Raw genomic sequence first — 25509 nt, forward strand, 5'->3', positions numbered from 1 at the left:
TGAATGAAAGCGGTTTACAGAGTTCTTCACCAAAAGTTTAACATGAAGGAGTGCTGGTAATTTTTTCTGTGCTCTCTACATTTTCTCTGTCTTTTGAGTTGCCTTCAAAATGTTTACTTTTACCAAAACAGATAACGCTATTAAAAACCTATGGTAATGCCTTCTGCTGGTGAGAACGTGGCAGTCCCAAATGTTTCAGTGACTGTGTAAACTGGCTTAACTCTTTCTGAAAACCACTGGATATTCAATATTCGAAAATCACAAAGGGTTCCTTCCTTGTGCCTATTAATCCTGCCTGGGTATTTATGCTACGGGAAAAAAAAAAAAAAAAAACCGTAAAATATGAAATGCCCTGTACGTCCCAAGGTGTTCATCTCGGTTTTTATATTCGGAAAATAACAACCCTGGACAACCTAAAGGTACTTCTAACGGAGGGAAGAGTAAAAGTAAACTATGAAAATCCACTAGGTGGAATTTCATGTAACCATTACCAGTTCTGAAGACTCTGCAGCAACATGAACAAAGAGAGGCTGAAAACGCAGGCACGCAACGACTTAAATTCTGCATAAACAAAGTAATGGTGCTGTGGTATTACGACTGTGGAATTCTGGGAGCCGTTTTCTGAAAAGAGCGGAGAGAACATGAGCTTTCGAGCTGCAGACAGAGGTTTTTATTCAGGCGTAGCTGTTGCATAACCTTGGTTGGTCATATTCCCTCACTCCTTTGTGCTTCATTTTTCTTATCTACAAGATGGGCTAATAGTACTACTTCCTGATACTGGGAGAATTCAAATGAGATGCACATAAAAGTAAAAGCCATCACAGAGATAGAGAACAAACTAATGGTTACTAGTGGGGAGAGGGAAATCCAACCTTGGAGTTGGGCACCACCCACTCTGGGACTCTCGTGGGTGAGAGCGAGGGAAAGCCACCGGTGACCACACGAGGGCGCCCGCGTTCGGGCCGGGTGAGGCATTCCCGGGCGTGTCCAGCAGGGGACGCTGTGGGCGGAGACGGACCCTGGACCGGAAGCCGGGCTGGAGGCGTCCGGGCGCAGTCGCGGACTTCTTCCACTTCCGCCGCCGCCGCCGCCGCCGCCGCCGCCGCCGCCGCCGCCGCCGCCGCCGCCGCCGCCGCCGCCGCGGGTCTGGGCTGAGTTGCCGTTTGTCCCGAGCCGCTACCCTCGCCGTCGCGATGCCGCTGGAGAACCTGGAAGAGGAGGGTCTGCCCAAGAATCCGGACCTACGCATCGCGCAGCTGCGCTTCCTGCTCAGCCTGCCGGAGCACCGCGGGGACGCGGCCGTGCGCGACGAACTGATGGCAGCCGTCCGCGATAACAGTGAGGCCGGCGCGAGAGCCGAGTCAGCGGCCTAGGCCTGGGCGGCCCCGCGCTCCCGAGCCTGCGGGGTTTTCCCCGACGGGGCTCGCGACCCCGGGGCGCCCCTCCGCCGGGGTCCCCGAGACCAGACCTGGCCTTTCCGCCCCTCGGGGCTTTCCTTTTGTTGGGCGCGCCCTCTGGGACCGCCAGCCTTGCCCTCAGAGGTTTGCATCTCTGTGCGCCTCCACCCCTGGGGCCAGCCTCGGTCGTGGGGGGGGGGGGCGTGGATCCCGAGGTGTTGAGCCCCGTGCCAGGCACGGAAGAGAGACATGACTTACTGTCATTAGCGACTGGTCTCGGGGACTTCAGCATTGCGGGTGGAGGGGAAACTTGGGTCGGTTCCTTTCGCCCTTCCTAGCAGTGAATGGCAGCGGGCCCTGTACCCTTGTACGCACGGGTCTGAGTGTGTGTGTGTGTGTGTGTGTGTGTGTGTAAACAAGCTTAGCCTTTCCCTTGCTGGAAGATTCTGTGGGAACAGAAGCCACCGAGAGGCAAACCGAGGTTGTCCTTCCCCGGCCCTAGTAGAGGGCGGCGGTGACAGGCTTGGCCCTGATGCTGACCGCCCAGCCCTTTACCAAGCTCTGTCCCATCCGTTCCTTCTGGCAGGTAGGCGACTGGTGGATGACCTCGCAGTTGTGTACGAGGAAGGAGTGGGTAGACACTGAGGTTAGGGCAGGACGGGGCCTCACTCCTAAGTCACATCCCTCTTGTTCGCTCTCAGACATGGCTCCTTATTACGAAGCCTTGTGCAAATCCCTTGACTGGCAGATGGACGTGGACCTGCTCAGTAAAATGAAGAAGGCAAATGAAGACGAGTTGAAACGTTTGGACGAGGAGCTGGAAGATGCGGAGAAGAATCTGGGAGAGAGCGAAATCCGAGACGCGATGATGGCAAAGGCCGAGTACCTCTGCCGGATAGGTGACAAGGTGAGTGAGATGGTCTCCCCTCTCTGTACAGCCTGAAATGGGCACTGTTCAAGGTTAGTAATGTGTCATTTTAAAAATTAACGTCCTTTTCCACCAAGTGCAGAGGTAACCTGCTTACCTGAACTAGTGAATCAGTGCAAAAAATTAATAAAGAAGAAGTTAGTAGTTTTCTTGCTACACCTATTCTGTCACCTGCCCCCAAACAGCAGCCGCTGTGTATTCTTCCCCCTCTCTCTCTATGCCAATAAAACAAGTGCCTGTTCGGAGATGTTTATTTACTGTTTTTACAAAATTGGGATCATTCTCAGTAGTTCAGTTTTGTAACGTATCCTGGTTGGGAAGCATTGGTTCTGGTGCATTTTGAAAATTATTGTTTACACAGGTAATCGTCTCCTTATACGAAACTAAAATATTATAGTTAATGCTGAAGTTCTATTTGGTTTTTCTTTATTCTCTATCTCCTCAGAGGTAATCTTTTAAATTCTTTTATTGTACATTTACAGACATGTGTATGTACTTGTAGAAATTAGGTAGTATTGGTTTAAAAACTTTGTTTTGAATAAATGGAATCATAGTGTACTCATGTTGTCCCGTTTACTTTTTCATTCAGCATTATATCTGAGTGACTTCCCATGTTGATGTGCATAAATCTTGCTGATTCTGGTTAACTGCTAGCTAGTAGTCCATTGTAGGGCTATGCTGTAGTTTACTTAGCTATTCAGTGGTTGGGGATGTGTGTTGTTTTCAGCTGTTTTTGCTAGGACAAGCCACTGCTGTAAAAACATGCTTGTGTGTGTGCCTCTTTGTGTATATATGCTCATGTTTCTCTAAGGTGTATTCTATGAGATGAAATCTCTGGGACGAAGAACAGTTTTTATCTTAGTATGTGTGGCCTGTTCTCCTGCACAGCAGCCAACCTAATTTATACTGCACTATCAGGGCACAAGAGGGATACCCGCAAGCATCGGATCTTTTAAATTTTTTAACTTAGTAGTTCTGTAATAGTGGTTAAGAGGATGGGCTTTGAATGTCCTCATTTTAAGCAGTGCACCCTGAAGTATTTACGTAATGGATGACACGGTGTCAATATAAAAAAATTAAATAGTGTGAGCTCTTGGATAAGATTGCCTGGGTTGTATTTCTGACTTCAGTAATTATGATTTACTCCTCTGTATGAGTTTCCTCATCTGTTAAACAGGGATAATGATAGTCCTTAGGGGCAAAGAGCTTAGACTAGTGCCTGCTGCAAAGTGCTAAAATGTTAAATGATACGAGCTACTATTATTTAGTTTAAATTTAAAACAAGTTTTTTTCTTCTGATTATAAATTTAGGGTTTGAAAAAAAAGAAGCTTTGGTCATTGTAAAAAGTTGGAAAATACAGAACAGTTTAAAAATAGCTAATAGCTTGTGTGGCTTTCTAGGCTGTGTGTGGTTTGCTTTGGTTTGGTTTTAAAGAGGATGCATTATTACATGTGAATGAGAAACTTAAAGCTTTTGATTCAGGCCTTAAGGAATTTCAACAAGGATATGTTTGAATCAACATCAGGGGGTTGTAAATCGGTGATGTTCTAATAATATGTTCCATGTTTGTTAAATAGCATTCTTCTAAAAAGAAGAGTTGTCTTTTTTCCCTCCTGTTTACTTTCTTGTTTTAATATTTTATTTTGTGTACTATTACTAAATAATGGACTTAGTGGATTTTTATTATTCACTGTGTTGTATCGATTATACTCATTATTCTTTCCGGTGCTCAGTTTGTTACAGGTTTGTTAGTGCAGTTTCCTTCAAGATGGTTTCTTGGTCCTTTTGACATGATCTCCTTGGTCTTCCTTATTTTGTCATACAACAAGATGTCACAGGCTCACCTGTTATTTTCACTCTCCAAACCTGGAATCATCCATTTCTCCTAGGATCCCTGGTTTCTTTTATTGGGGGATAGTGTTTAAAAACCGAGGTCTTAGTGCTGGGTGTGCCCATTACTGTCTTGCCAGTCTCTTTTTAGAAATGTATGAGGCATAACTAATAATTACATAAAACAAAGCCAGACACATACTAAAAAGTACCAAGTATAAGCAAATGATTTTATTCATGTTCATTTTTTTGTTTTTGTTTTTGGGGGTGGTTTGTTTGTTTTTGTTTTGTTTTGGGTGTTTTTTTTTTGCTGGTGGTGGTGGGTTTTTTTCTGTTTTTTGGCCAGGCCACGTGGCATGTGGGATCTTAGTTCCCCAACCAGGGATCAAACCCTTATCCCCTGCAGTGGAATCGCAGTCTTAACCACTGGACTGCCAGGGAAGTCCCACATGTTCATGTTTTAAAAGCAATAAAAATTTTATTCCACAATGATTTGAGATAGAATTGTATATTTAAATACTTAATTGTGTTCTAGTAGTCAGTGATTAAGATAAAATTTTTATTACCCTTTAGGTGATAAGATTGACAGTTTACAGTAATTTTACAGTAGTGTATTTTAATTGTTAAAGGGAAAAATATTGAATATATAGAACAAAGAAGAATATTGAAATAATGGTGAATAAATTATGAATGTGTTTCTTCCATTGTTTTCTAGAATATAAGTATATGCTTAGATACAGTTGATGTATTTTTTATAAAAGTGGAGAGAATCGTATAAGGAACCCCATGCAATTATCCCCCAGCTTTAACAAATATCAGCTCATGGCCATACTGTTCTATCTCTACTCCTACATGTTTCCCCAACTCCTTGCTAAGAAAATCCTAGACAGCTGATACCTTTGAAACTTTTAACCTTTTCTCACCTGTTGCCTTGGTTCTCTTGACAGGAAGGCGCTCTGACAGCCTTTCGCAAGACATATGACAAAACCGTGGCCCTGGGTCACCGACTGGATATTGTGTTCTATCTCCTTAGAATTGGCTTATTTTACATGGATAATGACCTCATCACACGAAACACAGAAAAGGCCAAAAGGTGCATTTTATTTTTTCATTTTTTTAATGTTTTATTTATTTATTTTATTTATTTATTTTTTGGCTGTGTCTGGTCTTAGTTGCGGCACACGGGATCTTTGTTGAGGCACGCAGGATCTTTTCGTTGTGGCGTGCGGGCTCTTCGTTGTGGCGCGCGGGCTACTCTCTAGTTTGTGCCATGCGGGTTTTCTCTTCTCTAGCTGTGGTGCGCAGGCTCCAGGGCGCATGGGCTCTGTAGTTTGCGGCACACGGGCTCTCTAGTTGAGGCCTGCAAGCTCAGTAGTTGTGGCGTGCGGGCTTAGTTGCCACGCGGCATGTGGGATCTTAGTTCCCTGACCAGGGATGGAACCCGCGTCCCTTGCATTGTAAGGTGGATTCTTTACCGTTGGACCACCAGGGAATTTCCCAGAAGGTGAGTTTTAGCAGTGGGGATTTATTCCCTCTAAATTATGATGCTACAGATAGGAAATTGATGTAAGAAATTTGCCTATTTTCTTTTGTTTCCAACTAGTAAATTTGGTCAAATAATTAATGTGCTTACTTACAGAAATGTTCTCTTTAAATATTTCTTTTTGGTTTAAGTTGTTAAAAGCTGTTTTCTCTTTCATAATAACACAAAACTTGTAAAAAGTGGCACTGTTTTTTTCCAGATCATCACCTTACTGTTTTGTATTTTATAGCTTGATAGAGGAAGGAGGAGACTGGGACCGGAGAAACCGCCTAAAAGTATATCAAGGTCTTTATTGTGTGGCTATTCGTGATTTCAAACAGGCAGCTGAACTCTTCCTTGACACAGTTTCAACATTTACATCCTATGAACTCATGGATTATAAAACCTTTGTGACTTACACTGTCTATGTCAGCATGATTGCTTTAGAAAGACCAGATCTCAGGGAAAAGGTAATGACTGAATCATATTTAAAGAATACCCCGTGCTTTTCCACCTTAAATACACAAAAATCATTAAAGCACATATTTGTTTTTAAAAAAAATTTCTAGGTTATTAAAGGAGCAGAGATTCTGGAAGTGTTGCACAGTCTTCCAGCAGTTCGGCAGTATCTGTTTTCACTCTATGAATGCCGTTACTCAGTTTTCTTCCAATCATTAGGTAAGGATAGAGTTGCTCGTTTTGACTGTCTGTCTTCATCTTATTCCTGACCCTGTTTGCAGATAACCTAAGATGATTTTTCACATATATGAAAAATATAGTGTGCAGATAGCTGTAGGTCTTTGGTTAGTACAGCTAATCTTTTGCCCATCTTGTTTATAGGGGGGTTAGCAGACTTTGATCAAGTGCTTTTGTGTGGTCCAAGAGGTAAGATTGATGTTTACATTTTTTAAGGATCGTTTAACAAAACAGGACAAAGAAAAATATGTGACAGCTCTATGGCTCTCAGCGGCTAAAAATATCAACCGTCTGGCCCTTTGCCGAGGAAGTTTGCCTGACCCCTGGTTTAGAGTCTTAACTGGGATGTAAGGCAGAAGTGAGCAAATGGTTCGAAGTACTGAGTTTTAGAATTGAGATCTTGAATCTCCTTTTGATTGAGTTGATGTTAATTGAGTTGAATTCAACAATGGGTTATTTATGCAACAGCTAAATCTTTGTGCCGATTTGCAAATCATTTTCAAGGGATGTTGGTTGAGAAAATCTGTTGAAAGTGCTTGTGGTGTTCAACCCAGGGGTCCTTCCCAGATGATTTTCCTAAAACTTAAAGAACTTGGCACTGATAATTCTCTTGTTTGTGCTGCAAGTTTCAGGAAGTATTTGGTTAATAAGTAGGTAGAATTTACAAAACATGGGATAGGAGGACTCCAAATGATGGTCTTCTATGTTTGGAGTAGGTATTGGCCCAGTGTTTATGGAGTGCTTTCTGCATAAAGTTAGGCTGCTTTATGGGAATTCATACTACTCCCCTCATGCAGTGTGGGAACAGGGCTCCTCAGGTGTGAACGACCTGCATGGCCCTATCTTCCCATATGTGCACGATGGGTGGGTTTGCACCCAAGATGTACTGCAGAATTGCCCTTCTCCCTTTTTTAGGCGTGTGGATCTCGTCATTATTCTGCTCAAATGTGGCGCTTTTCCCTTCTTCCTTCAGTCCAAAAATTTTAAAAGTCCCTTCTCCACATTCCTGGAGGTCTTATTTTATGCCCCATCCTCTTTTTTTGTTGAGATGTAAATCACTATAAAATTCAGTATTTTAAAGTGTGTAATTTCAGTGGTTTTATTAGTATGTTGACAAGGTGTGTAGCCACACCACTAATTCCAGAACATCTTCATCACCCCAAAAGATGTTCTGTACCCATTAGCAGTCACTTCCCATTCCTGGTCCCAGCCCCTAGTCTTTCTGTCTCCGTGGATTTGCTTATTCTGGACATTGCATATAAATGGAATTACACAATATGTGGCCTTTGTGCCTAGCTTCTTTTGCCCAGCATAATGCTTTTACTGTCATCCATGCTGTAGCATGTATCAGTGCTTCATTCAGTTTATAGCTGAGTGATAACGCCATTGCATGGATATACCACATTTTATTTATCCGTTCATCAGATGATGGATACATCATAAATAATGCTGTAATCAATGTTTATGTACAAGTTTTTGTGTGGACACAGTGTCTAGTTTCTCCTGGGGATATACCTAGTAATGGAATTGATGTGTCATATGGTAACTCTTCAGTTAACTTTTTGAGAAACTGCTGAACTGTTTTCCAAAGCAGCTACACAATTTTACATTCCCACCAGCAGTGTGAGAGTTCCAGTTTCCCCACATCTAATACTTGTTATCGTGTGTCTTTTGGATCATAGGCATCTTAGTGGGTGTGGAGTGATATCTTACGGTTTTGATTTGCATTTCTCTGATGACTAGTGATGCTGCATATTTTGTCATGTGCTTATTGGTCATATGCCCTATTTTTACTTACTTATTTAAATTTTTTTTTTTTAATCTTTATTTTTTTATTTTTTGGCTGTGCCGCATGGCTTTCAGGATCTTAGTTCCCCGACCAGGGATCAAACCCATGTCCTTGGCAGTGAAAGCACAGAGTCCTAACTACTGGACCGCCAGGGAATTCCCTGCCCCATTTTTTAAACAGCAAATTATTTTGTGATTCTTTTTTAGAGTTTTTCTCTACTGCTACTTAGGATAATTAAAAGTAGACCTCATGCTTTTTTCCTTTGTAGTGATCTTGACACCAGCACAGTGCCCGTATATTATTGAGTGCTCTGTGTAACTGTAATTTAAGAGAAAAATGGGGGGAAGTGCTATCCTAGTGTGATGAAATTGATGGCTTTTGGAAACTTTTGAATGGTTAAGGTAACCTCTTCCCATCTTCCCCATCCCTGCTGGCAACCTTTTATTTAAACAATTTTGGATTAAACTTTTTATATTTACCAAATTTACTCATGTCCCAGATATTTTTTTATTTTTATTTTTTAAAAATATTTTAATTGTATTAGAGTATAGTTGATTTACAATGTGTTAGTTTCAGACGTACAGCAAAGTGATTCAGTTATACATATACATATGTTCATTCTTTTTTAGATTCTTTTCTCATATAGGTTATCACAGAATATTAAGTAGAGTTCCCTGTGCTATACAGTAGGTCCTTGTTGGTTATCTGTCTTATATACAGTAGTGTGTGTATGTTCATCCCAAGCTCCTGATTTATCCCTCCCCCTCCTCATTTCCCCTTTGGTAACCATAAGTTTATTTTCGATATCTGTAAGTCTGTTTCTGTTTTGTAAGTAAGTTCACTTGTATCTTTTTTTTTTAATTAGATACCACGTATGAGTGATACCATATATTTGTCTTTCTCTGTCTGACTTACTTCACTTAGTATGATAATCTGTAGATGCATCCGTGCTGCTGCAGATGGTATTATCTCATTCTTTTTTTGTGGCTGAGTAATACTCCATTGTATATGTGTACCACACCTTCATTATCCATTCCTTTGTCGATGGACATTTAGGTTGCTTCCATGTCTTAGCTATTTTAAATAGTGCTGCAGTGAACATTGGGTTGCATGTAACTTTTCAGATTATGGTTTTCTCCAGATACATGCCCAGGAGTGGGATTGCTGGATCATATGGTAATTCTATACTTAGTTTTTAAAAGATCCTCCATATTGTTCTCCATAGTGGTTGCACCAATTTACATTCCCACCAACAGTGTAGGAGGGTTCCCTTTTCTCCACACCCTCTCCAGCATTTATTGTTTGTAGACATTTTGATGATGGCCATTCTGACCCTTGTGAGGTGATAACCTCATTGTAGTTTTGCTTCGCACTTTTCTGATAATTACTGATGTTGAGCATCTTTTCATGTGCTTTTTGGCCATCTGTATGTCTTCTTTGGAGAAATGTCTATTTAGATCTTCTGCCCATTTTTTTATTGCATAGTTTGTTTGTTTGTTTTTGACATAGAGCTGTGTGAGCTGTTTGTGTATTTTGGAGATTAATCCCTTGTAGGTTGCTTCATTTGCAGATACTTTCTCCCATTCTCTGGGTTGTCTTTTCCTTCTGTTCATGGTTTCCTTTGTTGTACAGAAGCTTTTAAGTTTAATTAGGTCCCATTTGTTTATTTTTATTTTTATTTTCATTACTCTAGGAGGTGATCAAAAAAGATATTGCTGTGATTTATGTCAAGGAGTGGTCTGCCTATGCTTTCCTCTAAGGGTTTTATAGTGTCCGGCCTTACATTTAGGTCTTCGATCCATTTTAGGTTTATTTTTGTGTATGGTGTTAGAGAATGTTCTAATTTCACTCTTTTACGTGTAGCTGTCTGGCACCACTTATTGAAGAGACTGTTTTTTCTCCATTGTATATTCTTGCCTCCTTTGTTGTAGATTAATTGACCATAAGTGCCTGAGTTTTTATTTCTGGGCTTTCTATCCTGCTCTGTTGATCTATATTTCTGTTTTTGTGCCAGTACCATATTGTCTTGATGACTGTAGCTTTGTAGCATAGTTTGAAGTCGGGGAGTTTGATTCCTCCAGCTCCGTTTTTCTTTCTCAGGATTGCTCTGGCTATGCAGGGTCTTTTGTGTCTCCGTATAAAGTAAAAAAAATGTTTTGTTCTAGTTCTGTGGAAAATGCCATTGGTAATTTGATAGGGATTGCACTGAATCTGTAGATTGCCTCGGGTAGTATAGTCATTTTGACAATACTGATTCTTCCAATCCAAGAACATGGTATATATCCTTCCATCTGTTTGTGTTCATCTTCAGTTTCTTTCATCAGGGTCTTACAGTTTTCAGAGTACAGGTCTTTTGTCTCCTTTGGTAGGTTTATTCCTAGGTATTTTGTTCTTTTTGATGCGATGGAAAATGGGATTGTTTCCATAATTTTTCTTTCTGATCTTTTGTTGTTAGTATATAGGAATGCAAGGGATTTCTGTGTGTTAATTTTGTATCCTGCAACTTTACTGAATTCATTGGTGAGCTCTAGTGGTTTTCGGGTAGCATCTTTTTTATGTATAGTATCATGTCATCTCCAATGGTGACAGTTTTACTTCTTTTCCAATTTGGATTCCTTTTATTTTTTTCTTTCATTGCTGTGGCTAGGACTTCCAAAACTATACTGAATAGAAGTGGCAACAATGGACATCCTTGCCTTGTTGCTGATCTTAGAGGGAACGCTTATAGCTTTTCTCTGTTGAGAATGATGTTAGCTGTGGGTTGGTCATATATGGCCTTTATTATGTTGAGGTAAGTTTCCTCAGTTCCCACTCTCTGGAGAGCTGTTCTCATAAATGGGTGTTGAATTTTGTCAAAAGCTTTTCCTGCATCTATTGAGATGATCATATGGTTTTTATTCTTCAGTTTGTTAATGTGGTGTGTCACACTGATTGAGTTGTGGATATTGAAGAATCCTTGCATCCCTGGGATAAATGCCACTTGATCATGGTGTATGATCCTTTTAGTGTATTGTTGGATTTGGTTTGCTAGTATTTTGTCGAGTATTTTTGTGTTTATGTTCATCAGTGATATTGGCCTGTAATTTTCTTTTTTTGTGGTATCTTTGGTTTCGTGTCAGGGTGAGGGTGGCCTCATAGAATGAGCTTGGGAGTGTTTCTTCCTCTGCAGTTTTTTGGAAGAGTTTCAGAAGGACAGGTGTTAACTCTTCTCTAAATGTTTGATAGCATTTGCCTGTGAAGCCATCTGGTCCAGGACTTATGTTTTTCCGAAGTTTTTTAATCACTGTTTCAATTTAAGTACTTGTGATTGGCCTGTTCATATTTTCTGTTTCTTCCCGGTTAAGTCTTGGAAGGTTGTATCTTTCTAAGAATTTGTCCATTTCTTCCATGTTGTCCATTTTATTGGCATATGGTTGTTTGTAGTAGTCTCTTATGATCCTTTGTATTTCTGTGGTATCCATTGTAACTTTTCCTTTTTCATTTCTCATTTTATTGATTTGAGTCCTCTTTTTTTTCTTGATGAGTCTGGCTATAGGCTTAGCGAGTTTGTTTATCTTCTCAAAGAACCAGCTTTTAGTTTCATTGATCTCTTCTATTGTTTTCTTCATCTCTATTTCATTTATTTCTGCTCTGATCTATATGATTTCTTTCGTTCTACTAACTTTGGGTTTTGTTTGTTGTTCTTCCTCTGGTTGCTTTAGGTGTAAGGTTAGGTTGTTTATTTGAGATTTTTCTTGTTTCCTGAGGTAAGATTGTATTGCTGTAAACTTCCCCCTTAGAACTGCTTTTGCTGCATCCCAAAGGTTTTGGCCCATCATGTTTTCATTGTCATTTGTCTCTAGGTAATTTTTGATTTCCTCTTTGATTTCTTCAGTGAGCCGTTGGTTGTTTAGTAACATATTGTTTAGCCTCCATCTGTTTGTGTTTTTTACAGTTTTTTTCCTGTAACTGATTTCTAATCTCATAGTGCTGTGGTTGGAAAAGAGGCTTGATATGATTTCACTTTTCTTAAATTTACTGAGGCTTGATTTGTGGCCCAAGATGTGATCTGTCCTGGAGAATGTTTAGAAGAATGTGTATTCTGCTGCTTTCTGATGGATGGAATGCTCTCTAAATACCAATTAAGTCCATCTGGTCTAATGTGTCATTTAATGCCTGTGTTTCCTTATTGATTTTCTGTCTGGATGATCTGTCCATTGAGGAAAGGGAGATGTTAAAATCCCCCGCGATTATTGTCTTACTGTCAATTTCTCCCTTTATGGCTGTTAGCATTTGCCTTATATATTGAGGTGCTCCTGTGTTGGGTGCATATATATTTACAACTGTCACATCTTCTTGGATTGATCCCTTGATCATTATGTAGTGTCCTTCTTTGTCTCCTGTAACAGTCTTTATTTTCAAGTCTATTTTGTCTGATATGAGTATTGCTAGTCCAGCTTTCTTTTGGTTTCCATTTGCATGGAATACCTTTTTTGCATCCCCTCACTTTCAGTCTGTGTGTGTCCCTAGATCTGAAGTGGATTTCTTGTAGATAGCATATATACGAGTCTTGTTTTTATATCCGTCCAACCAGTCTGTGTCTTTTGGTTGGACCATTTAATCCATTTACGTTTAAGGTAATCATCAATATGAATGTTTTATTGCCATTTTGTTAATTGTTTTGGATTTGGTTTTGAAGGTCTTTTTTTCTTCCCTTCCTCTTTTGTTCTCTTATGATTTGATGTCTATCTTCAGTGATGTGTTTGGATTGCGTTTTCTTTTTTGTATCTCTACTGTAGTTTTTTGGTTTGTAATTCCCATGAGGTTTTGATATGGCAGTCTGTATATGTACAAGATTGTGTTAAGTTGCTGATCTCTTAATCTCAAATGCATTTCCAATATCCTGCCTGTGTACTTTCCTCACAATTGCTGGTTTTGATATCATATATACGTGTGGATGATTTCCTACCGTTACTTCGTATTTGCCTCTACCAGTGAGCTTCTCCATTTGTAATTTTCTTGATTCTAGTTGTGGCCTTTTCTTTTCTGCCTAGAGAAGTTCTTTTAGGATTTGTTGTGAAGGTGGTTTGGTGGTTCTAAATTCTGTTAGCTTTTGCTTGTCTGTAAAGCTTTTGATTTCTCCGTCGAATCTGAACTAGAGCCTTGCTGGGTAGAGTATTCTTGGCTGTAGGTTTTTCCCTTTCATCACTTTAAATATATCATGCCACTCCCTTCTGTCCTGCAGTTTCTGCTGAAAAATCAGCTGATAATTTTATGGGGGTTCCTTTGTATGTTATTTGTTGCTATTCCCTTGTTGCTTTTTATATTTTTTCTTTGTCTTTACTTTTTGTTAGTTTGATTAATATGTGTCTCGGAGTGTTCCTCCTTGGGTTTATCTTGTATGGGCCTCTCTGTGCTTCCTGGACGTGAGTGAGTGTTTCCTTTCTCACGTTAGGGAAGTTTTCGGCTATAATTTCTTCAAATATTTTCTCAGGCCCTTTCTCTCTTTTTCTTCTGGAACTCCTATAATGTGAATGTTGGTGCATTTAGTGTTATCCCAGAGGTCTCTGAGACTGTCCTCATTTCTTTTCATTCTTTTTTCTTTATTCTGTTCCGTGGAAGTTATTTCCACCATTCCGTCTTCCAGCTTACTCGTTCGTTCTTCTGCCTCAGTTATTGTGCTATTGATCCTCTCTAGTTTATTTTTCATTCCAGTTTTTGTATTGTTCATCTCTGTTTATTCTTTAAATCTTCTAGCTCTTTGTTAAACATCTCTTGTAACTTCTCGGTCTGTGCCGCCATACTTTTTGAGATCTTGAACTATATTTACTGTCATTACTGTAAATTCTTTTTCAGGTAGGTCACCTACTTCCTCTTCATTTAGTTGTTCTTATGGATTTTTATCTTGTTCCTTCATCTGAAACATATTTCTCTGCTGTCTCGTTTTGTCTGATTTTCTGTGTTTGTGGTCGCCTTTCTGCAGGCTGGAGGATCGTAGCTCGTCTTGCTTCTGGTGTCTGCCCTCTGGTGGGTGAGGTTGGTCCTGAGGCTTGTGCAGGCTTCCTGGAGGGAGGGACTGGTGCCTGCTCACTGGTGGGTCTTGTCCCTCTGGTGGGCAGGGCAGTGTCAAGGGGTGTGTTTATAGGTGGCTGGGAGCTCAGTATGGCTTTAGGCAGCTGGTCTGCTGATGGGTGGGGCTGTGTTCCCATCTTGCTGGTTGTTTGACCTGAGGCTTTCCGGCACTGGAGCCTGTAGGCTGTTAGGTAGGGCCAGGTCTTGATGCCAAAATGGTGACCTCCAGGAGAGCTCATGCTGATCAGTAGTCTCTGGGGCCTCCCCCCAGAGAGTATTGATTGGTGTGAGCCACAGCCAACCCCTGCCTCCTCAGGAGACCCTCCAAGACTCATAGGTAGGTCTAGCCCTGGCTCTTATGGAGTTGCTGCTTTGTGCTGGGTCCCAGTGTACATGAAACCTTGTGTGCGCCCTCCAAGAGTGGCATCTCTGTTCCCCCCAGTCCTGTGGAGATCCTGTACTCAAGCCCCACTGGCCTTCAAAGCCAAATGCTTTTGGGATTCCTCCTCCCAATGCCAGACCCTCAGGCTGGGGAGCCTAATGTGGGGCTCAGGACTCTCACTCTTGTGGGAGAACCTCTGTGATATATTTATTTTCCAGTTTGTGGGTCACTCACCTGGCAGGAATGGGATTTGATTATGTTGCAACAGTGCCCCTCCTGCCGTCTTGTTGTGGCTTCTTCTTTTCATTGAGTGTGAAATATCTGTTTTGGTAGGTTCCAGTCTTCTTTATCAGTGGTGGTTCAGCAGTCAGTTGTGATTTTGGTGTTTTTGCGAGAGTAGGTGAGCTCAAGTCCTTCTACTCTGCCCTCTTCTCTGGAATCGAGTGGTGGCTTTTAGTTTGGATGCTTGCTGCCTCTTTGCTCAGTGTGTGCTGGCTGTTATCCACTTGATATGGGTGTGCAGGTATAGCGGCCCTTCCCAGTATAGCGGGGTTAGCACTCGGTGCCTGGTGGCGGGTCTCATATGGGTGGCTGCTGTCTGCACACTTCTGGGACAGTGGGGGCAGGGCCTGGTGCCTGCTCGCGATTTCCCAGATATTTAAAATACAAAGGACAGATAGTTAAATCTTTTCGACAACAGTCATCATTTGTATCATTTACTCTCTCCTTTTGTGTACTAAGGCATGTAGCATTTATTTGGTTTTATAATAAGCCTTTTTGCTTCTCCAAATATACATAGACTTTGTACTTTAAAATATTTTATTTGAAAGAGAAAATAGCATCCTTTTCTGGGTAGTACCTGATTGTCTTCAAAAATTAAAAATAAACTGAGATGAGAAAGCCCTACGTCCAAATTCATTTACACATTCACATACACAGAATTCTTCTGGAAGAGAACCATTTTAAGAGTGTTATATATCCTTCCAGAACTTTTATTCATTATATGTACTTTAAAAATCAGAAAATAACACACACAGAAAAAACCCAAAGTTTTTTGTATACATGGAAAATTTTCAAACTGTATCACAGAAAGAAGAAAAAGTCTCTCTCTAGCCTTTGATTGCCTGGGTCCTTTCTCTAGAGGCAACTACTGATTTCAGGTTCCAAGGGTGTCCATCCAGGGGCATTTGTATCCAGAGGTATAAGCACGTAACACCTTTAAACACGTGTGGATGTATTTTACACGCAGTTTTGTAAGTAGGTTTTTTTTTTTCTTTAAAATATAATGTATCTTTTTATGTCTTTTAGAAATAGCTGGTTATTGAGTCAGTATTTTTAAGTGGCTGTCAGGCATCAGACACTGTGTATGTAATGGCACATCAAACAGGCGGAACTCCTTGCAACTGCCAGTTATCCTTTTTTAAGGACCTTAGAACTTCAGTGTATTGAAATAATGTACTTTCTCTGGACCTACTGCCTCATCCTTTGTTAGGCCTCTCAGTGACTTAAGTGGCCCAGGCTTGGTCATTGCCCTTATCTCTATAATTCCATCATCAAATACATATGGATGGCAGTGATTTCCAGATTCGTGTCTCCAGCCCCACACTTGCCAGTGTGCACCAGACCCAAGCCTTGGGATCTTCGACTTGGATGTCTGATAGGGGAGTCCACCTCAACCCTGCCAAAGGGTAATGTTTGAATCCTTCCCTCCCCACCTCCACACACACTTACACCCACACCCACACAGACACCCACACATACACACCAACTCAAAAAAAAAAAAAAAATTCTCCTTCTCCAGGGATTTTTATCTTGTTCAAGCCAGAAACATAAGTATATTCTTGAATCTTTTGTCTTGCTTACCTTCCATATCCTTGTAGCTGTCCTCCTGCTACATTCTGAACCTGCTCTCCTTTCTGTTCTTGGGCTTAGCCAGGCTCTTCCTGCCTTGGATCTTGGCATTCTTTGCGTTGCTCTAAGCCTCCTGCTCTCTGCAGGGCAGGTTCCTCAGAGAAGTCTTCCCTGTCGACTCCAATCCCGTGGAAGCCCTCCTGTTCACTATCACATCACAGTTTTATTTTCCTTACAGAACCTGTTCTTTTTGGAGAGTATCTTCTTTATTTGTTCATTTATCTCTTCTCTTTGAAAATTTAGTTGCTGTGGCAGCAGAGATCTGGTCTTTTGGTTTCCTACCATATCCTCATTATTCAGAACAGTGATAGATAGTAGATATTCAGTAAAATAATTTGCACTTGTGTGTGGATTGCTCATTAATACTTTGTATATACTTTATAAAGGCTGTTAACTTCTATCATGTTATAAATCCGTCCTCCAGTTTAATCAGTTTATCCAAAGGGAGGTTCTTATAATTTGTCGTCTTATTCATTGCAGCTTTTGTGGAACAGGAAATGAAAAAGGACTGGCTTTTTGCTCCTCATTATCGATACTATGTAAGAGAAATGCGGATTCATGCGTACAGCCAGCTGCTGGAATCGTACAGGTCATTAACCCTGGGCTATATGGCAGAAGCCTTTGGTGTTGGTGTGGAGTTCATTGATCAGTAAGTTTAAATAACATCATGTCAATTTATTTTTTACAGTTATCTTTGCATGTGTGAATTTGTATATTTTCTCCATTTACATTGCTTCCCTCAATTATAAAAAAAAGATCTAAGAATTTTTCTTTCAATGTCAAAACAATCATATCTGTTATCTCTGCTTTCATGATGTGTTTCTACTGTAGTAGCAAAGATGGAACAGAAGTCTACTTTTAATAATAACTGGAGCAGAAGTCGTCTCTGTTACATCTTCGTGAACCACACTGCTACTACAGTAGTGACTCTTAGGACCTAGTGTGAAGTATAAGATAGAGGGCTATTTCCTCTGCTAATGCCTTCAATTTTTTGGTTGCTACTGCAATTCTGGGCAAACTGGTTGTTAAAAATGGAACTTTCAGTGCTTGAATCAGAGATTCATCAAATATGTATCAAAGCCTTAACTGAATGGGTTGGCATTGTTTCAGGTCTCTGTCTTCATGGAGTTTCATTCTAGTTATGGGGAGAGTTGGCAAGTAAGCAAACAAATAAACGTGTAAGTCATTTCAGATAGAAGTGAGTCTACATAGAGAATGCAATGGCACAGAAAGATGCGTAGCTGCAGCATAGTAGCGGGGGTAGGAGGGTAGCCGTGGGAGAGACAGGCAGTGTATGGCCGTGTAGGGCCTGGTGGGGAACTCGGGTTTTAATCCAGGTGCTGTGGGGAGCCACTGGAGCATTTTAAGCCTCTGGTGGGTAACACGGTTCCATGCTCCGTCGTCTTAGCGCATGCTGGATGGGGAGACCAGGTGGTCTGTTCAGTAGCTCATGGAGGAGATGTTCCTGTGTCTTGGACCCAGGGTCGTGGGAGTAGAGTTGGGGAGAAGTAGACGTTCAGAATGTGAGCTGTCCAGGTGGTGTCTGTCTAGATATATAAGTGGTTCCCAAACAAACATTGGCCTTTTAACTTTGAAGATGTAGTTTGCAGTGGCTCACAGTGAAAAAAGCAGTTTTTAATGAAGCTGCATTTCATTTTAAAAAAGACCACACTCTTTTTAGCCATTTTGGTTTTTTCCTAATATTTTATTATGAAAAATTTCAAACATGCAGAAAATTGTAAAGAGTTACACCGTAAATTCCCATAGATCCTTGATTCTGTAATTTATTAACATTTTGTTATATTTGTTTTATCACCTTCCATCATCTTATTTTTAACCACTTGAAAGGAAGTGTCAGACACCAGTACATTTCATCCCCAGTCACCTTAGCATGCGTATCAATGTTTGTTTGTTTATGGGTGGGTGGGTTTTCAGTAATCTTTACAAAATGCGCAGATCTTAAGTGTACCCAAACTATGGAGCCAGAAATTTCCTCGTTCTCTTCCTGTGAAAGAAAAAGAGGCAGTGATGATAGATAGTAGTATTTGTTGGTTATCCATACCAAAATAGAAGGCTGCATCCCCTAGGTTGGTTTGGTTTGGTTTCACTTCTGAATTGAACTCGTGTGTGAAATTAAGTCTGGTAACCACTGCCCAAGAGCAGCTGGTTAGTGGGGTGGGGTGGGGTGGGGCTGGGGGGCGTTATAAATGTGCTTCTCACGCGGCAGTGTAAGGAGTGGCTTACTGTGGTGGGCAGTGCACAAAAAGCAGGGGCTGGTCTGGCTTCCTACCCTTTAGTTTCTTAACTGTGCTGTGGTGGTGATGAAGCCGTGTCCACTGGTTGGGAGCAGCGCGAGGCTCAGCTGAAGCTGTGGATAAGATGCACGGAAGCAGCGCGTACCAGTTAGACACACTGCAGTGTTCTGCGAGTCATTACGATGGCATCTGAACTGATGGTATGTGGTACGTTTCTGGTGGTATTTGTTTAGTTGTTCCCTTCATGGTCTCAGACCAGCTTTAGAGGCAGAGGTTTGTCAGTACCTACCGAGCTGCGGTTGTTGTGAAAGGCCTTGTTTGAAATTGCTGTGGTATCTGATTCACGCCTGGGTTTTCACAGATTCTGTTTTTCTTCCCTCAAAAAATGATTTTGGACGATTGAACAACCATTGTACTTCCACTTCCTTAGACTTAATCAGATATTGTCGGAGAAGGGGACCAGGCCATTATTTGAATAAACCGGGCCTTCTGTTGGCCTGTGTAAGGTTGGAAACCATACCCATGGGCTGTATTCTCCCATTTGTTGGTAGATGGTTTGCCTGGGGAAGGTGAGTCACCTTGGGATATGTATGATTGATTAGCACACGGGGAGGCGACAGAAACGTCATTTGGATCTAGGGAATGGGACTTGAACACCGATTTAGGGCATTAAGGAGACTCTGCTTAGATGACTCTTGGTGCACATAGTTCAGAATGAGCATAACTAGGAGTCAGAGTATGTGATCGAAGTGCCCCCAAGATGGGCACACCACAGATGGCTTCCCGTGGGCATTGAGACTGGTTGTCACTGCATATTTAGGATTTTTATAGGAAGTGGTGGGGAAAAGGACATTCCAGATGGAGGAAATAGCAGAGACAGATTTAGGAGCATGGCTGAGAAACCAGCAGCCTAGGGGCACTGGATGGAACGTGTGGTGACGGGCACACGGCCGTCCAGAGCGAAGCATGGGAAGATACTAGGTTGGATCTGAAGGGGTGTCTTACCAAAGTTGTTTTAGAGTCTCTTCTAATCGTCGGGGGTGAGGGGGCGGGGGGTTGGAGTGAAGGGCCAAACTAGTCTGGTGATGGTGGGCATGGGAAGAAGCAGTGGAATTGTCAGCCTGGGTGTCAGCAGTTGACTGGGAGGTCTTACCTCAGCAGAGGGCATCCTTGAGTCAGTTTGCTTGTACGTCAAGTCTAGTGCTGTTCTCTACATCTTGTTCCTAAATCATAACATCAAGATTTCTTCTTTAGAGGTTTCCCCTGCTGTTCTTTGGATCTGGGTAGGACTCACAGGGCTGGTTGTATCTGGTTGGGTAGCTTTCTCTGTGCACTTCAGTCCCAGAATAATAGGTACCAGTGGGTTTCGCAGCTGCAGTCTGGAGATGCAACTATGTAAATTGCTGGAAAATGAACACAAGTGAGTTTAGAAACAGTGCTGATCTTTTTTAATTTTTAGATTTTTACCTAAAGCCACTCAGTAACATAACTCAAAAACCAACAGTTGAATTTTTAATGAGTATAGCAATAGAGCATGCTCTATAAAAACTGTTACACATAGTTCTTGCTATTTTTAAGATAACCTCTAGCTTAAAATCGTCAGTAGCATAACTTCCTCATCTTTCAAGCCCATCACCAGATTTTCCAAAATTGAACATTTCCTTATTGAAAAGGAATAGTGGGGCTTTCACCACTGACCGACCAGTGGCAACGACATACTGCAAACATCTTTTAGCCACATTTTCATTTGGTTTTGGACTTGATTTTGGTAGTATTTTGCTGTGTAGAAATTCTCTTTACATAATCGAGTTTATTATTTTTTCCTTACATGGTTTCTGGGATTTGTGATAATTAGGCTGCCTCAACACCATTCCATAAGCCAACCTTTCCCCACTGACCTGAAATGGCACTTTCATTTGAGATTTGGTTCTTAAGATTTGGAGTTTGTTCTAGTCTCTGTGACAGTAATCTGTCACATTTTTATTTATTTGGAATCAGATTTTTCTTAATTAGGAGGACTCCCCCTAATTAATCTCCAAATTTAACATAATTCTATTATAAATGGATTATTTTAAAGGAGTCAGCTTTCCGTTTATTCTCTTTGGCAGCATTGGAAAGCTGTCTTCACGTAGCTCTAGTGCATTTCTGAGCGTGTCCTTTCTTCTGCGTGTCACGTGGTGGTAGACCTGGATGGAGGGTTCCACTGCTAATGCTGCTGTGGAGCGGGGTGTGTGACTCTGTTGGTTAAGTAACTGTCTTAAATTAGGGGGTTTGGGTTGTGACGGGATATACTCAGCAATGCCTTTTTTCACATTCCTAATCCGAATTTATTGTGGCACGTTATTCCGTCTTAAAAATAATTTGAAAGCTTTCCTTCCCTCTGTCCTCTGAAGGATTTTGAAAATCCTTAGAGTTCCCTGCTCCAGAAAGGTTAAGTAGAAGGAAACTGGACTGTTTCATCAGGTTCCCCCCACCCCCACCCCCACCGCCAGTAAAGCTCATTATTTTCCTCCTTATGTTTATTTAATTTTTCTAACCCCTTCAGGTTTCTTCCTGAGCACTTACTGTAGCTGTGGATGGCTTCATTCTTTGACACCTACGCTTCGTATGAATAGGCACTTGTAGGGTCACGTTAATTCTGGTAGATAAAAGACACCTGCAGTACACCGGAGACCATCCTCTCAACTACTGGGCATCAAAACGTTACCTTGGAAGACAAATCATGTGTTTATTTAGTGCAGTTCATTTTTCTAAGAATTCTCTATAAGGCTAACTAAGGGTAATGCTAAAGGCTTTTTTTCCCCTTCTCTCTCAATTAGGGAACTCTCCAGATTTATTGCTGCTGGGAGGCTACACTGCAAAATAGATAAAGTGAATGAAATAGTGGAAACGAACAGGTACTCAAGTTTGTATATCATTTGTAATACTGCACAGAATAAAGGGCACTCTTAAAAGAAGAGTGCCTTCTTTTTAAAGTAGGTCAACTATTGTTATGGAGTAATGTGACTGGTAAATAATTCACTTTTTTCTTCAATTTATTTATAGACCTGATAGCAAGAACTGGCAGTACCAAGAAACTATCAAGAAAGGAGACCTGCTATTAAACAGAGTTCAAAAACTATCCAGAGTAATTAATATGTAAAAAAAACAAACCTCATACACAAAGGATTTCCTGTAGAGGTGCTTACTTTACTTTGTGCCCAGTTGAACTGTATAAAATAAATACTGCGTTGTTTCTTTCAATTTACTTTTTTTGACATCTCTCTCTAAGGATGGGGTCCAGTAAGGTTAAAATAATGTCACATTTGCGTCATTTGAACGTCTCTGGTTTATGGTAAGTGGTGACAGAGACTACAGTACTTTACTTGAGTTCAAATCCTGACTCTGCCTCTTCAGTAAAATAGGGGATCATGCATGTCATCTCTTACCTTTAAGCCTTCTGAATTTTACGAAGAGAACATGCTGTATAATTAAACACAGTGCTTAGTACATAGAACAGATGAGAAATGAAATCATAAATGAAAATGTATCATAAGCTTTCCCTCTGAAACAAGTATCTACAGAAGATAGGAAGTTAGTTAGTTACTCCTTTTTTTGGAGGCTACCATAACCCTAAGATTCTAGAATCTGCCAAAGCCAGTCTCACTGAAGATTTTAGCTATATTGGCAAAGGGAGTCTTTTTTCCCAATTATAAACTTACTTAGAGGGGGAGAAGTGCTAGGAAGGAAGAAAATACAAAACCAGATATAGGTGATTGATAGGGCATGAGAGCTCTCTGCTATAGGGTGTCACAGAAGGCCTCTCTAGTACGGTGGTACGTACTTACAGAAAAAGGAGAGACCGACCATGAGAGCAATTATCGAGGGGAAGATAGCAGCTGGAGGTTTTCAGCAGAGGAACGGCCCAATTTGACTCACCTTTTAAGTGTCACCACGGCCCTGAGCTGCAGGGACGCTGGCGAGTGGTGGAATAAACTGTAGAGGCAGCCGGATTTGCTGAAAGAGAGGATCCCAGGCTTGCTGAATGGTGACCTTGACAAGAGCCGTTTTGGTAGAGCTGAGTTAAAAAGAGAATGGGAAATGGCATTTTACTGTAAAAGGAAGGGGAGAGAAGTATGAAGTTTTGATTCATTTTTTTAAGAGCATGTTTACATGCTGATGGGAATGATTCATTAACATATTAGAGGAGAAAACACATGATCTCAGTAGATAATCTGTTGAAAATAACTTGAAACAAACATACATTCTTCATTAAAAACTTCTTGAGTAAAACTACGAGTAATAACAGGTTGGGAAAGCAAAGCCCTCTTGCAAATGAGGTACTTAATGGCAAAATATTAGAAGCACTGCCTTGAAAGTCAAGACAGTGGCGGTCGTCAGTACTGTACTGAAAGAGGGACCAGAGCTGTGCTCTGACAGGAGCTTCCTGCAGGTGCTGTGGACTATTAAAATGCCGGAGTTCTAAAAATGCTTATTTATAAAACCTTACTCACAATGATCACTGTAATTTCTTGAAGAAATTGGTAATATAAGTACCCTTACAAAACCCACAACCCTGAAAATCAGTGCTGTTAAATCCAACATATATGGTCATTGAGCACTTACTGTGTTCCCTGTGCCCATTTAAAAACTAGGGCTCTGTTTTCAGCCAGTTATCGCATTGCAGTTCATGCTAGAGGGGAAGAAGTAGGATTAAAATGTCAGTTTCTTAAAATAACTCCTTCCCTCAACTCCCACCTCTAAAAACCACCTGGACTGATGTGATCACACACAGCAACCATGGCTTTTCAGTCGAGGCTTAGATTGAGTGTTGGCCTAGAAGAGAGCAAAAAGCCACAGAACACTCTCCATTCCCCCCTTCCCGGCTTTTTTGTTTGTTTTACCATTTTAGCCCCACCAGCCTAAAATTAGATGAGGATAACAGGTAAGAGACACTAAAAGAAACAAGAAATGTTCTTCACTCCCAGTGCTAGATGGGGAAGCTGAAAACTCTTTAAGACTGCAGATAAAGGTCCAGGTGAGTAAACTGCCTCATGATGAGTAAACAATACAGTTCTGAGGGGAAGGAGTCCAGTTTTTCCTTTCTTTTCCTGAAAAAGAATATGCTCATTGCAAAAGAAATTCAGGATACTAAAGTCGACTTGCCTTGTCATTCTACCCTGCAGAGGTAATAACACCTATTAATATTTTGATGAATATCCTCTATATTTAGTCCTATGCATATGTATTTTTTAATACAAAATCAGAGTCTCTGTGTTAGCTTCAGAGTATCAGTTTGGAAGTGAAAATAAAATTGGAACCTAACACATTTCTTTTTAATGTGGCCATATGGTATAGGAGAAATGAGCCCTGGACACTGCAGCTGGAAAACCAAATTCTGATCCCAGCTCTCCTCATGCTGGCTCTCTGATGCTGGGAGAAATTACTTCCTTCAGCCTATTTCCTCAGCTGTAAAATGGAGGAGAAAACCAGGCTTATTATGAGGTTCATTTATATGAAAACATTACAAACTATAACACATGCACATTAATTACCATGAGTGTTGGTAGAAAGCTGTCACATAAAATTAATAAATTGGGCCATCTGAGCCATGTTTTATGGGAAAAACGGAGAATTTTTTTGTATTTGACCACCTCATTGATGATGTTTTTCACTTACATTTGTTACGTAGTAAGACTACGTAGAATGCTAATTTCAAACCTTGGTTCTCTGCTTTTTGACCAGTGGGAGTATTTTAAATCTTGATAAAAGGCTCGTCGAGGAAGTTTTAGGTCCAGGCCTGTATCTCTCACAATTGCAGATACAAAACGTTCAGAAACCCAAAGCAAGTCAGGACGCCAAAGGAGGCTTCCTGAAGCTACCAAGCCGCAAACTGGTCACCGATGGGCTGCAACTGTCATCGGCCCCCTGACCCCCATACGTTTTTAAGAAAAAAAGATGTATGGTTGCCATCTAAAAATTGAAAGACAATTCAAAAATCACCTCTCATCTAGCTTCTCTGGAAAAATGGACAGATCAGGTTAACTCTGAGCTCCCATTTCCAGTCCAGCCGAATGGCTAGCACATCTCCTCCAGCAGGCCCGGTTCACCCGGCCTGCCCTGTTTGTTACCATACAGCACCTGCCTGTCTCCACTGCCATTTGAGTTTGCTGTCCTGGTCCTACCCCCGTATCGTACACCTGGGGTTGATGATCAGCAGCCTCCGTTCATCACCTAGGAGAATCCATCCAAAGAATTAAAGTCTTAATTTTCTGGTTTTAGTCATGAAGGGCACACATATCACAATATGAAAATAAGATTATCATCAAATGATAGTTTTATTTGCTAAGTGATGATATAGCGCTAAAACATTTTCACTGTATTTGTTTAGTCCCTTTTCAGTACTGATCGAAGTTGGCAACCTGTCACTTTTAGCAACCCGTCTCTTTTAGCAACCCTAGTCTCACTCATGATACACTATTCAGGTACAAAATGAAGTCACTGGGATGAACGATTTTGTCATTATTCTCTAAAACCATCATACCGATTTCTTGTTTCAATAACGTCTGTGTATAAAATTTATCCAGTGAGATAAGTATTTATAAGCTTTGTCAAATTTTGGTAATCTATTTCCTACATTAGAAAAAATAGATCCATTTTTCATTTACTAGCAGTCTTTTAGGAGTGGAAATACTGTCTACAAGCATTTTTGTTATTAAATGTCTGCACCTGACTTTTACCTAACCCAGTGGCTGCAAGGATAACCTA

The 25509-nt window shown here is 41.0% G+C and overlaps 1 protein-coding gene and 1 long non-coding RNA gene across 2 annotated transcripts; one reads left to right on the forward strand and one right to left on the reverse strand.

Annotated features, from left to right (window-relative positions):
* The first annotated feature begins 1110 nt into the window (after positions 1–1110).
* PSMD6 (proteasome 26S subunit, non-ATPase 6) lies at positions 1111–22005 on the forward strand. The gene is made up of 8 exons (XM_068557536.1): positions 1111–1338; positions 2099–2304; positions 5104–5249; positions 5929–6148; positions 6248–6356; positions 16988–17156; positions 21582–21659; positions 21808–22005. The coding sequence occupies exons 1-8, from the start codon at positions 1194–1196 to the stop codon at positions 21902–21904; spliced, it is 1170 nt and encodes a 389-aa protein (XP_068413637.1). The 5' UTR covers positions 1111–1193; the 3' UTR covers positions 21905–22005.
* LOC137773105 (uncharacterized) lies at positions 18240–25276 on the reverse strand. The gene is made up of 4 exons (XR_011075641.1): positions 23368–25276; positions 21328–22819; positions 19916–20165; positions 18240–18512 (listed from the first exon to the last, which is right to left on the reverse strand). It is a non-coding gene; the product is annotated as an uncharacterized lncRNA (long non-coding RNA).
* Positions 25277–25509: the final 233 nt, after the last annotated feature.

This window comes from Eschrichtius robustus, chromosome 12, assembly GCF_028021215.1.
Source record: "Eschrichtius robustus isolate mEscRob2 chromosome 12, mEscRob2.pri, whole genome shotgun sequence".
Taxonomy (NCBI): Eukaryota; Metazoa; Chordata; class Mammalia; order Artiodactyla; family Eschrichtiidae; genus Eschrichtius; species Eschrichtius robustus.